This window comes from Arachis hypogaea, chromosome 20 (genome assembly GCF_003086295.3).
Source record: "Arachis hypogaea cultivar Tifrunner chromosome 20, arahy.Tifrunner.gnm2.J5K5, whole genome shotgun sequence".
NCBI lineage: Eukaryota > Viridiplantae > Streptophyta > Magnoliopsida > Fabales > Fabaceae > Arachis > Arachis hypogaea.
In genome coordinates, this window is record NC_092055.1 from 17,112,002 (window position 1) to 17,125,938 (window position 13,937).

General features: G+C 34.5%; 1 protein-coding gene across 1 annotated transcript; it reads right to left on the bottom strand.

Annotated features, from left to right (window-relative positions):
* Positions 1–9,552: 9,552 nt before the first annotated feature.
* Positions 9,553–13,664, bottom strand: LOC112784461 (glycosyl hydrolase 5 family protein). Its single transcript, XM_025827669.2, has 4 exons — positions 13,174–13,664; positions 12,488–12,735; positions 10,982–11,502; positions 9,553–10,377 (listed from the first exon to the last, which is right to left on the bottom strand). Exons 1-4 carry the CDS (start codon positions 13,588–13,590, stop codon positions 9,881–9,883), a joined length of 1,683 nt encoding a protein of 560 aa, XP_025683454.1. The 5' UTR covers positions 13,591–13,664; the 3' UTR covers positions 9,553–9,880.
* Between the last annotated feature and the right edge of the window lie 273 nt (positions 13,665–13,937).

Here is a 13,937-nt window from a genome sequence, read left to right on the forward strand (position 1 = left end):
TACTTTGAGAAAGTCAATTACAAATCTCAACTAACCCACCAAGATAGGAGGTAAGGCTACTATTTATACTAAATAGGCTCAATAGAATTTTAACAAGAATTTGTTATTCTCAACAGTAGACCCTAACTCTCTTTATATTGCAGACTCTGTTTTTTTTTACTGCTTAGAAAGACTGATCTTCAATACCCCCCCCCCCCCGCGCCCTCAAGCTCAAGGTGTGCTTTGGCACAACTTTGAGCTTGTTCTTGAGCCGTTTGAAACTAGCAGCAGGTAATGGCTTTGTCAAAATTTTAGAGACTTGTTCTACTCCTAGTATGTGAACCACTTGGAGAGCCTTATTATTCACCTTCTCTCTAACAACTTGAATGTCAAGTTGAAAGTGCTTAGTCTTGTTATGTAGTACAGGATTTGCTGTGAGCATAACGGTGCTCGTGCTGTCACAAAAAATCATTGGAATAGTTGCCAAAGGAATCTTCAACTCATCAAGTAATTTCTAACACAATTCACTTCTGCTTCACACGATGCTAGGCTTTGAAATTCTGCCTCAGTAGATGACCTGCTTATAGTTGGTTACTTCCTACAAGACCAATTAACCAGATTAGTTCCCAAGTAAATGCAATAACCTGAAATAGACCTCCTGTCTTCTAAATATGCTGTCCAATCTGAATCAGAAAAACCATACAACCTGTAATCCCTGCACTTATATAGAAGTAAACCATGGTCTTTTGTCCCTTGTAGGTACCTGAGTATCCTCTTCACAGCCTTCCAGTGAGCCAAAAGAGGACTGTGCATAAACTGAAAGACCTTTTGAACAGCAAAGCTTAGGTCTGGTCGGGTTATATTAACATATTGTAGAGTTCCTACAATTGACATGAAGAGTTTGGGATCCTCAAAGCGTTCTAATCCAGTAGACAATAATTGTAAAGATGAGATCATAGGAGTTGGCACAGAAGAAGCCTTACTCATCCCTAGTTTAGATAAGAGATCTTTAATGTACTTGGTTTGTGAAAGGTGTAGCTGCCCAGTTTTACTTCTCTGAACCTCAATACCAAGGAAACATGATAATTCACCAAGGTCTTTTAAAGTAAAGACTTTGTTTAAGTTCTGAATCATAGCATTTATTTCAACAGAATCATTACCCGTTATTATAATATCATCAACATAACAAAGAATATACATAATATAATGAGAACCATGCTTAATGAACAACGATGTATCTGATTTTGTGCTATAAAAACCAAACAGATTTAGAGTTTTGCTAAGATTTAAAAACAACTCATGAGGGGCCTGTTTTAGACCATACAAGGACTTGTTTAACTTGCATACAATGTTGTATGAATCATGAGAAAACCCAATTGGTTGATGCATGTAAATAGTTTCTTTTAGATCACCATTAAGAAAAGCATTATTAAAATCAAATTGTCTAATAATCCAGTCTTTTGATAAAGCAATACTCAACACTAATCTGATTGTAATTGATCTAATAACAAGGCTGAAAACTTGTTCAAAATCAAAGCCTTCAGATTGGTAGAAGCCTTGTGCCACCAATCTAGCTTTGTACTTTTGAATGGAACTATCAGGGAGTCTTTTGATGGTGTAGATCCATTTGCAGCCGATGATCTTAGCATTATCAGGTTTGGGGACAAGAGTTCAGGTTTGATTTTTAATCAACGCATTATATTCTTTTTGCATAGCATTCTTCCAATGTGAAATGGCTAATGCAGCAGAGGGATTCTTAGGTGGCTGTTCTACAGAAGCATCAGAAGCTGTCTTAGTGATATAGGCTTTCGGTTTAGAATTTCCAGTTTTAGATCTTGTAAGCATGGGATGACGATTATCAGTTAGGGATGGAGAGGTATTAGCATGAGGGGATTTATGAAGTTGATTTGGATTACCATTAGGATCAATGGGGGGAGGCTTATCTGTGGTCCTGTGACAGAAATGGTGTTTAGTATATTAGATTGAAGATTACTAGAATTAGCAAGATCAGTATTAGAGACAACACTAGGGAAACAATTGTTAGACAAAGAATTCTTGGTGTGAGGTTGATTACTGCTGCTAACATGTATTGTATTGGACTTATTAAGGTTAAAATAAGTAGAGGAAGAAGTAGCATTGGTATTGTGAGTATAATAGTGACTGAAAATAGTGGAGGGTATAACAGAACCTATACTAGGTATAGAAGTATCCGATGTAATAGAAGAATGGAATGAATGTGTAAAAAATAAGTCTTTGTAAGGGAAGGATGTTTCATCAAAATGAACGTGTCTTGTGATGTGAATTTTGCCACAAGGAGAAATGCACTTATAGCCTTTTGGATTTGGAGCATATCCAATGAAAATACATCTATGAGATCGAAAATCAAGTTTTGTTTGGCTATAAGGTCTAAGAAGAGGATAGCAAGTACTACCAAAGACTTTAAATTGATCATAGTCAGGTGTGGATTTGAATAGTGTTTCATATGGAGAATTCTTATCCAAAATTGGGGTGGGAATGCGATTAATTATGTGTGGCTGTTAGCATAGCTTCATCCCAATATGTTAATGGCATAGAGGCTGTAGACAACATAGCAATGCTCATCTCAATGAGATGCCTATGTTTTCTTTCAGCCCTGCCATTTTGTTCAAGGGTGTATGGACAACTAAATCTTTGAATAATACCCTGTTCAACCAGGAATTGAGTGAACTGGTTAGAGGTGTACTCACCTCCATTATCAGACTGAAGAACCTTGATTTTATGTCTTGTGAGATTCTCTATTTGTTGTTTAAAGAGTTTAAAAGCCTGAAATACTTGAGATTTAGTGACAAGAAGAAACAAATATGTATATCTAGAGAAAGCATCAATAAATGTCACATAGTATCTAAAACCCAAGTGAGAAATCATGGGTGCTGGACCCCAAACATAAGAATAAATAACTTGTAGAGGTGTAGTATAAACAGTAAGGGATGAAGTAATTGGCAATTTATGCATCTTGGCATTCATGCAATTCTCACACACTTCTGAATTCAACTTTTCTTTATTATGAACCAAGTCAGAATTACAATTTGAAAGGGCAGAAATTAGAGTTTTTATGGCTGTGTGGCCCATTCTTTTATTCCACAAGTCTAAAGAAATCCTAGAAGCAGTAACGACACATGGTTTTTGTAAAATAGAAGATGTATTAGGGGCAGCAACATTATAGAATTTGTAGATTCCTCCTTTTCTATATCCTTGTAACAGCACCTTATCAGTCCACTAGCATTTAACAAAACACGCATGAGCATGAAATTGAAAATACACATTATTATCTTCGGCAAATTTAAAAACGCTAATTAGATTTTTAGTGATTTCAGGTGAGTATATTAATGTCTGCAATTGAAAAAATCTATTTGAGTCATAAGCATATAAATAAAAACTTCCAACTTTAGATATATGAAAACATGCACCATTACCAATTTGTATTTTGTCAGGACCAGTGTAATCTGAAGAGAAAATGAAATTTGATGAGTCTTGTGTAATGTGATGAGAAGCCCCTGTATCTGGATACCAAGAAGGATTTGCAATAGTTCTTGGGGCTGCTATGTATGTTGTAGGATTATGGAATGATGGAGGAGGTGGTGGTAGTGGTGTGGTGGCTAAATTCTGATTAGTTGTAGAAGAATTAGTATTTGTAGCATTTGAATATTGTCAAGGTTGATTTTCTTGGAAGGTTTGTGATGGTGGAAGAATATTCTGATCAAAACGATTGAAACAATGCCAAGCAATGTGGACAAAGCATCCACAAATTTGGCATTGTGGCCTTGGTGAAGAAAAAAAGGATCGGCCATCCCTTTGTGATCTACCACCACGACCTCTTCGACCTCCAAAACCTCTGCCAGTATTAGGAATTGATGGAAAAGAGGATTGGGTGAAATTAGCTTGTACCATAGAGTTTGTAGATTGCGAAACTTGTCCAGCATATCATCATAAGACATGATGATGGTTTCAACTTCACATAGACTATATAATTCTGGTTTTGTATTGGCTGTAGTGAGAATCATTTGATATTCTTTACTCAGTCCTTCAAGAAGAGCTTCTTTGTGTTCTTCTGTGGTTAAAGGAGATCCTAGTGCAGCTAATGAATCAGCAATATTTTTTATTTTGAAAACCTAATCATCAGTGGGGCTTTGAATTTATTTCTGGATGGCCTTGAGTTGAGCCTTTAGCTACTTCACTCGAAATCTTGTTGATTCAGCAAAGTACTCCTCAATCGTTGTCCAAATTTGATGACTAAGTGTGCAGCCAACTATTTTGTTCTTGAACATAGGATCAATAGAAGCAAGCAACCAGGATTGAAGGTTATAATCATCTTGGAGCCACTGTTGATAGGTAACAGATTCAAGAAAATTTCGTTGATCTTCAGTGGAAGTATATTGAGGTGGAACATGATCTGGAAACAGGTAATCCTCTAATTTTTTACCTCTAATAGCTGCTAATGCCTGCTGTTCCCAAGTCTTGTGATTCTTTTCTCCAAGCTTGTCACTAATGGGGTTGAAAGGTCTTGAATTTAGTAGATGTGATGGGAAAGAAAAATTGTTTGCAAGAACATTGTTGTTAGGGTTTGAATTTGCAGAATTGGAGGAATTTGAATTCCCAGAATTAGAGTTAATAGATGCATCTGTCATGATTGAAGAATCCAGAAGCTCTTGATACCATATAGAAACTCAAATGAGATTGTTTGAGAGAAGAAGAAAGAAGAACAGAGAACAAAGAACCAAAAGTTGAAACGAGTACAAAGAGGAAGAACTCTTCTTCACTAGAGAAAACTAATCAACTATTATTTTTGAGTGCACTCAATACTTTGAGAAAGTTAATTACAAATCTCAACTAACCCACCAAGATAGGAGGTAAGGCTACTATTTATATTAAATAGGCTCAATAGAATTTTAACAAGAATTTGTTATTCTCAACAGTAAACCCTAACTCTCTTTATATTGCAGACTCTATTTTTCTTTTACTGCTTAGCAAGACTGATCTTCAATACCCCCCCCCCCCCCGCCTCAAACTCATGGTGTGCTTTGGCACAACTCTGAGCTTGTTCTTGAGCCGTTCGAAACTAGCAGCAGGTAATGGCTTTGTCAAAATTTTAGCGACTTGTTCTACTCCTGGTATGTGAACCACTTAGAGAGCCTTATTATTCACCTTCTCTCTAACAAATTGAATGTCAAGTTGAAAGTGCTTAGTCTTGTTATGTAGTATAGGATTTGCTGTGAGCATAACGGTGCTCATGTTGTCACAAAAATTATTGGAATAGTTGCCAAAGGAATCTTCAACTCATCAAGTAGATTTCTAACCCAAGTCACTTCTGCTTCACACGATGCTAGGCTTTGAAATTCTGCCTCAATAGATGACCTGCTTATAGTTGGTTGCTTCCTACAAGACCAATTAACCAGATTAGTTCGCAAGTAAATGCAATAACCTGAAATAGACCTCCTGTCTTCTAAATCTGCTGCCCAATCTGAATCAGAAAAACCATACAACCTGTAATCCCTGCACTTATGTAGAAGTAAACCATGGTCTTTTGTCCCTTGTAGGTACCTGAGTATCCTCTTCACAGCCTTCCAGTGAGCCAAAGGAGGACTGTGCATAAACTGAGAGACCTTTTGAACAGCAAAGCTTAGGTCTGGTCGGGTTATAGTAACATACTGTAGAATTCCTACAACTGACCTGAAGAGTTTGGGATCCTCAAGACGTTCTGATCCAGTAGACAATAATTGTAAGGATGAAATCATAGGAGTTGGCAATGGAGAAGCCTCACTCATCCCTAGTTTAGATAAGAGATCTTTAATATACTTGGTTTGTGAAAGGTGTAGCTGCCCAGTTTTACTTCGCTGAACCTCAATACCAAGGAAACATGATAATTCACCAAGGTCTTTTAAAGTAAAGACTTTGTTTAAGTTCAGAATCATAGCATTTATTTCAACAGAATCATTACCCGTTATTATAATATCATCAACATAACAAAGAATATACATAATATAATGAGAACTATGCTTAATGAACAACGATGTATCTTATTTTTTGCTATAAAAACCAAACAGATTTAGAGTTTTGCTAAGATTTAAGAACAACTCAAGAGGGGCCTGTTTTAGACATACAAGGACTTGTTTAACTTGCATACAATGTTGTCTGAATCATGAGAAAACCCAACTCGTTGATGCATGTAAATAGTTTCTTTTAGATCACCATTAAGAAAAGTATTATTAAAATCAAATTGTCCAATAATCCAGTCTTTTGATAAAGCAATACTCAACACTAATTTATTGTAATTGGTCTAATAACAAGGCTGAAAACTTGTTCAAAATCAAAGCCTTCATATTGGTGGAAGCCTTGTGCCACCAATCTATCTTTGTACTTTTGAATGGAACCATCAGGGAGTCTTTTGATGGTGTAGATCTATTTGCAGCCGATGATCTTAGCATTATCAGGTTTGGGGATAAGAGTCCAGGTTTGATTTTTAATCAACGCATTATATTCTTCTTGCATAGCATTCTTTCAATGTGAAATGGCTAATGCAGCAGAGGGATTCTTAGGTGGATGTTCTATAGAAGCATCAGAAGATGTCTTAGTGATATAGGCTTTCGGTTTAGAATTTCCAGTTTTAGATCTTGTAAGCATGGGATGACGATTATCAGTTAGGGATGGAGAGGTATTAGCATGAGGGGATTTATGAAGTTGATTTGGATTACCATTAGGATCAATGGGGGGAGGCTTATCTGTGGTCCTGAGACAGAAGTGGTGTTTAGTATATTAGATTGAAGATTACTAGAATTAGCAAGATCAGTATTAGAGACAACACTAGGGAAAGAATTGTTGGACAAAGAATTATTGGTGTGAGGTTGATTACTGCTGCTAACATGTATTGTATTGGACTTATTAAGGTTAAAATAAGTAGAGGGAGAAGTAGCATTGGTATTGTGAGTATAATAGTGACTGAAAATAGTGGAGGGTATAACAGAACCTATACTAGGTATAGAAGTATCCGGTGTAATAGAAGAATGGAATGAATGTGTAAAAAATAAGTCTTTGTAAGGGAAGGATGTTTCATCAAAATGAACGTGTCTTGTGATGTAAATTTTGCCACAAGGAGAAAGGCACTTATAGCCTTTTGAATTTGGAGCATATCCAATGAAAATACATCTATGAGATCGAAAATCAAGTTTTGTTTTGCTATAAGGTCTAAGAAGAGGATAGCAAGTACTACCAAAGACTTTAAATTGATCATAGTCAGGTGTGGATTTGAATAGTGTTTCATATGGAGAATTCTTATCCAAAATTGGGGTGGGAATGCGATTAATGATGTGTGGCTATTAGCACAGCTTCATCCCAATATGTTAATGGCATAGAGGCTGTAGACAACATAGCAATGCTCATCTCAATGAGATGCCTATGTTTTCTTTCAGCCCTGTCATTTTGTTCAGAGGTGTATGGACAACTAAATCTTTGAATAATACCCTGTTCAACCAGGAATTGAGTGAACTGGTTAGAGGTGTACTCACCTCCATTATCAGACTGAAGAACCTTGATTTTATGTCTTGTGAGATTCTCTATGTGTTATTTAAAGAGTTTAAAAGCCTGAAATACTTGAGATTTAGTGACAAGAAGAAATAAATATGTATATCTAGAGAAAGCATCAATAAATGTCACATAGTATCTAAAACCCAAAGTGAGAAATCACGGGTGCTAGATCCCAAACATCAGAATAAACAACTTGTAGAGGTGTAGTATAAACAGTAAGGGATGAAGTAAATGGCAATTTATGCATCTTGGCATCACACACTTCTGAATTCAACTTTTCTTTATTATGAACCAAGTCAGAATTACAATTTGAAAGAGCAGAAATTACAGTTTTCATGGCTGTGTGGCCCATTCTTTTATGCCACAAGTCTAAAGAAATCCTAGAAGCAGTAAAGACGCATGATATTTGTAAAATAGAAGATGTGTTAGGGGCAGCAACATTATAGAATTTGTAGATTCCTCCTTTTCTATACCCTTATAACAGCACCTTATCAGTCCACTATCATTTAACAAAACACGCATGAACATGAAATTGAAAATACACATTATTATCTTCGGCAAATTTAAAAACGCTAATTAGATTTTTAGTGATTTCAGGTGAGTATATTAATGTCTGCAATTGAAAAAATCTATTTGAGTCATAAGCTTATAAATAAGAACTTCCAACTTTACATATATGCAAACCTGCACCATTACCAATTTGTATTTTGTCAGGACCAGTGTAATCTGAAGAGAAAATAAAATTCGATGAGTCTTGTGTAATGTGATGAGAAGTCCCTGTATCTGGATACCAAGAAGGATCTGCAATAGTTCTTGGGGCTGCTATGTATGTTGTAGGATTATGGAATGATGGGGGAGGTGGTGGTAGTGGTGTGGTGGCTAAATTCTGATTAGTTGTAGAAGAATTAGTATTTGTAGCATTTGAAAATTGTCCAGGTTGATTTTCTTGGAAGGTTTGTGATGGTGGAGGAATATTCTGATCAAAACGATTGAAACAATGCCAAGCAATGTGGACAAAGCGTCCACAAATTTGGCATTGTGGCCTTGGTGAGGAATAAAAAGATCGGCCATCCCTTTGTGATCTACCACCACGACCTCTTCGACCTCCAAAACCTCTGCCAGTATTAGCAATTGATGGAAAAGAGGATTGGGTGAAATTAGCTTGTACCATAGAATTTGTAGATCTGCGAAACTTGTCCAGCATATCATCATAAGACATGATGATGGTTTTCACTTCACATAGACTGTATAATTCTGGTTTTGTATTGGTTGTAGTGAAAATCATTTGATATTCTTTACTCAATCCTTCAAGAAGAGCTTATTTGTGTTCTTCTGTGGTTAAAGGAGATCCTAGTGCAGCTAATGAATCAGCAATATTTTTTATTTTGAAAACCTAATCAGTGGGGCTTTGACTTTGTTTCTTGATGGCCTTGAGTTGAGCCTTTAGCTACTTCACTCGAAATCTTGTTGATTCAGCAAAGTACTCCTCAATCATTGTCCAAATTTGATGACTAAGTGTGCAGCCAACCATTTTGTTCTTGAACATAGGATCAATAGAAGCAAGCAACCAGGATTGAATGTTATAATCATCTTGGAGCCACTATTGATAGATAACAGATTCAAGAAAATTTCGCTGATCTTCAGTGGAAGCATATTGAGGTGGAACATGATCTGGAAACAGGTGATCCTCTAATTTTTTACCTCTAATAACTGCTAATGCCTGCTGTTCCCAAGTCTTGTGATTCTTTTCTCCAAGCTTGTCACTAATGGGGTTGAAAGGTCTTGAATTTAGTAGATGTGATCGGAAAGAAAAATTATTTGCAAGAACATTTTTGTTAGGGTTTGAATTTGCAGAATTGAAGGAATTTAAATTCCTAGGATTATAGTTAACAGATGCATCTGTCATGATTGAAGAATCCAGAAGCTCTTGATACCATATAGAAACTCAAATGAGATTATTTGAGAAAAGAAGAAAGAAGAACAGAGAACAAAGAACCAAAAGTTGAAACGAGTACAGAGAGGAAGAACTCTTCTTCACCAGAGAAAACTAATCAACTACTATTTTTTAGTGCACTCAATACTTTGAGAAAGTCAATTACAAATCTCAACTAACCCACCAAAATAGGAGGTAAGGCTACTATTTATACTAAACAGGCTCAATAGAATTTTAACAAGAATTTGTTATTTTCAACAGTAAACCCTAACTCTCTTTATATTACATACTCTGTTTTTTTTATTGCTTAACAAGACTGATCCTCAATATTACCCACAAATTTGGCTAGTCTAAAATGGGGAATCCCACTTTTAGACCCAAAAAATGAAATAAATTGAAATAATGTTGACTTCAATAATTCCTAGAAATGTCAATTTCTGATAAACTCAGCATTGAGTCAATCGATAATCTTGTAGTTGACCTCCTTGAGCTATCAATAAGTTTGAACCATTGACTTACAGGATCACATTGAGTATCTTGACTCAAACATTTGCAAGCATTTGTAACAATGATGTTGTTGGTGTCCACATCCAAACAAACACTACCATTGTTGTTGTTGTTTACTCTTGATGAGAGGTGCATCTTTGAATCAGAGATCATTTCCCATATTGATGAGTTTGAACCTAAACATGTTCCAAGTTTTGCTGCCATCCTTTCTCTCTCTGCTTGTAAACACAAATTTGTGCCCTTTATGGATAGTGTTTTATCTTCTGGTGTGTAGTCCCACCCATCAGAATTAGAACAAGGTCCCAAAGTCAACGGGTCAACCGTTGACTTCCTTATGATACATAGACCTGTCAGTGGATGAAAGATCACTGTGTGTGGTTTAATTTCTAGTAATGTTGGCCCTGCATGTCAAGAAAGCAATAATTATGTGTTATTTGTCACTTCACTTCAAATTGATGGAATCACATTTATAAGAAGAGAAAGTATAAGGAAACAACGTTTTTTTTTTTAACAACCTAAACAATAGGTTAATTTTAAAAATCAAATTTTGAATTAATTAGATATAATCCTTGTTAGTGGACCTGAAATGCAGTCTGTTGTTCACTGTGTTTGCATCTCTAATTGTTAAAGGTAGCTCAAAATCTTGAAGAATATTTATCTACCAATGATATCTCATCTCAATTCAAGTGAAATTCGAAAATATCAATATTTTAAAATGAAATAATAAATATGGTAAATTATACGTATCTCTCGCAATTAGAAAACATTATACTCTGATTAATATCATATTGAGAGAGAAAATCATATTATATTTATAAAAGAAGCAAGTGTTACATTCTGGGATATCAAGTGTTAGTATAAAACTATAAATTAAATCTTAAAAGATGTTAAATTATACTTCGTACAAATATTAAAGTGTCATGTATATAATTGTCTAATGCACCCTAAACAATGTTCATAGAAAAGCATAATTACCATGATTTGTTTTTAATTAGGTCTTCTTACCTTGAAAAGGTTGTTGAATGGATGAGACCCTTTGCAAGAAACTTGAATTGCTAACTTGGCTCCAATCTGAATTAAGAACGCCATAATCCTCACTTGCTCCAACCACCCCTTCTCTAAGGTAGTAACTCCCAACAAGTGTCCATAAGGCCCAATCCAAATCAAGCTCAGCTAACAAACCCATAAAGCAATTAAAGTACCTATTGTCATTAACACTTGTTCCTCTCATGTTTACACCAAACTCACTCAAAAATAATGGCATCCCTTGGTCCAATAAAAACCCACAATTTCTCATAAAATCTAAAGTGACTTGTCCACACACTTGGTTTGGATTCCCTAACTCCCATGCTTGACCATTACTGAAGCTATACCTATGCACCTCAAATACTAGCTTCCCGTTGAAAGTGAGTTTCACTGACTGATTTTGAAGTAATGATAAATCTGTGTCAAAATTTAGGCCAGAGAAAATTACTAGAACATCTGGATTCGCAGCATGTACTGCTTCTGCTCCTTTAGGCATGTACCTTGTATCCAAGCACAATATGTGTCATTTGAATGTTAATGGTGTGAACAATTAAGAATTTCATTAATAATGTAGTGCTTATTGCTTAGTAGTTAAAATGGAAAACAAATAATGTGAAAATACACATGAATGAAGATGCCGAAAGTTGCCATCACATAAAGATATTAATAAGTTTAAATATTGATGTGTCATGTAGTTGATTCACAAAAGAAAAAAAAAAACTAGTTTTTTAAAATAATATTAAAAAAAAGATTGGTTAGATTCGTTCAATTCAAGAACCCTAAAAAAATCTAGACCAACTGATTTTTTTTCTTCCTTCATCTTAATTTAACCCAACCAAGTATTTTTTTTTTATTTTTATGTTAACTACTAAACAATAATATCTTGTACAATGAAACTATTGTTAGCATTAAACATGGGAGCACCATATTTTTCTTGGTCTGATAGAATAAAAAATTTTCAAAATACCAGAAATTATTAAATGCTCACAAATATAACGACTCATATTATGGAAACTTATAAAAGTTGATGGAAAACATATATTTTTGTCTTGACTCATATTAAGGATAAAGTACTGATTTACTCCTTAATATTTAGACTAAGTCTTAATCGTCCTTTTAAAACGTGATATTTTTATCACAAATTTCTTATTTCATTTTATTTATTTTAGTCTTTTGGTCAAAATTTAATTTTTTTTTTCTAAAATTATCCTTTTTGTATTATGATTTTTTCTAAGTACTAGCAAAAATCGTAATTGTAATAGATATAGTGGTAGTTCTAATGATTTGAAAATAAAAGTAGCAAAAAAATAAAAAATAATAATAATAAATAAAAAATTAAATTTTTAAAAATAAAAATTTTAATTTCGATTAAAAGACTAAAATAAAAAATTAAATTATTTAAGACAAAAATAAAACGTTTAAGTACTAAAATAATTCTTTACCAAAATATTTTCAAGAAAATGAGAAAGACTCATAGCAAGTTACCTATACCAATCATTGACATTCTGTTTGGGGCCTCTTAGCTCATTTCTTAAACTGAATCCAACAACATTAGTCACTCCATTGAAAAGGGTAGCCATCTTAGTAAGGCCCATAATCCATAGGTCTGGATCAAGAAACGTGTCACCAAAGAAGCCATTGCCGTCCATGGCACTGCAGCACCAACTGGGTTGGGTCACGTGGTTGTCCAAAATCACCATCACATCGTTCTCTCCCAAGCTTTTCACCACCGCCTAATTGTAATTCTATTAGACCGAAAAAGTAAAAATACTTATGCTAACTAAATATCTGTCATGGTATAACTTGTGATGAAGGAAATTTAATTCCAGAAACAAGGTAGATTCTCATGGTTAAACAACTTTATAATAGTTTTATTTTAAGATTTACAATAAAGTTGATAGGTTTAGAAATCAGAATTTATTTCTATAAAAGAAATAAGATCATCTAATTTTATAAATATATTCTTAAATTTAAAATTAAATTGCAATTTTTTTTTTATAGTCTCTTAATTCAAATGACGATAGTTAATCTAAAAAAATAAACTATTATATCTGCTTAATATTTGAAAAGCCTCTCAAGAATACTATTAATAGTTTATTTGATTTGAAACATAAACCATATAATTTTAATTTCATGTTTTAGATAAACATTATTAATGAACATATATATACCTGGAAACATTCGATGAGAGGAAGGTCAATGAAGTTGGGATTATTGGATTGCACAGCAGCGATGGAATCAAGAAGGCCAAGATTATTGAGGGACTGTCTAACAGAGAGTGAAGAAAGGGAAGCATTGGTGGCCAATTGAAGTGGCCAAGTGAGCCTAACGCAGTTAAAACCCAATGACTTGATTCTCTTTGAGATTTCATCAAGGGGCTGTTTGTTTAGTCCCTCAGGAACTGATGCTTCCAAATGGGAGACCCAGTTGAGACATGCAAGCTTCACTCTTTGCTCTCCTTCTTCGTCTACTATCCACCTTCCGTTGGTGTGAAGAGGCACTGCTTTTGTGTTTTGGAGTGTGGAAGAACAAGAGAGAAGGAAGAGGGTAGTATAGACAATACCAATATTGTTGGTGATGAGACTCATATTTCAGCAGGATTCTTTGATGCTTTGTCGTTTGTGACTATGTCTAGTCTCGTGAGTTTTGTAGACTCACTAACCTTACAAGAGACCATAGAAGCATATTTATAGGAGAAAGTCTAGTAATCACCATGTTTATTAAAATTTAGTTAATATTTATTTTTTTTTTAAGATAAATGTTATTTTATTAATATAAAATAAGAGTGTTTCTATAAGAAAGTGCAAAAGAATTGGGTATTTTTATTTATCATCAATTGTGACTGAAAAACTAAGTGTTTAAAGAAGAGTAAAGTAAGAGTAAAAAAAATTAGTAGTATATATCAGGTATGGCTCACGAGTTCACGCACTAAATT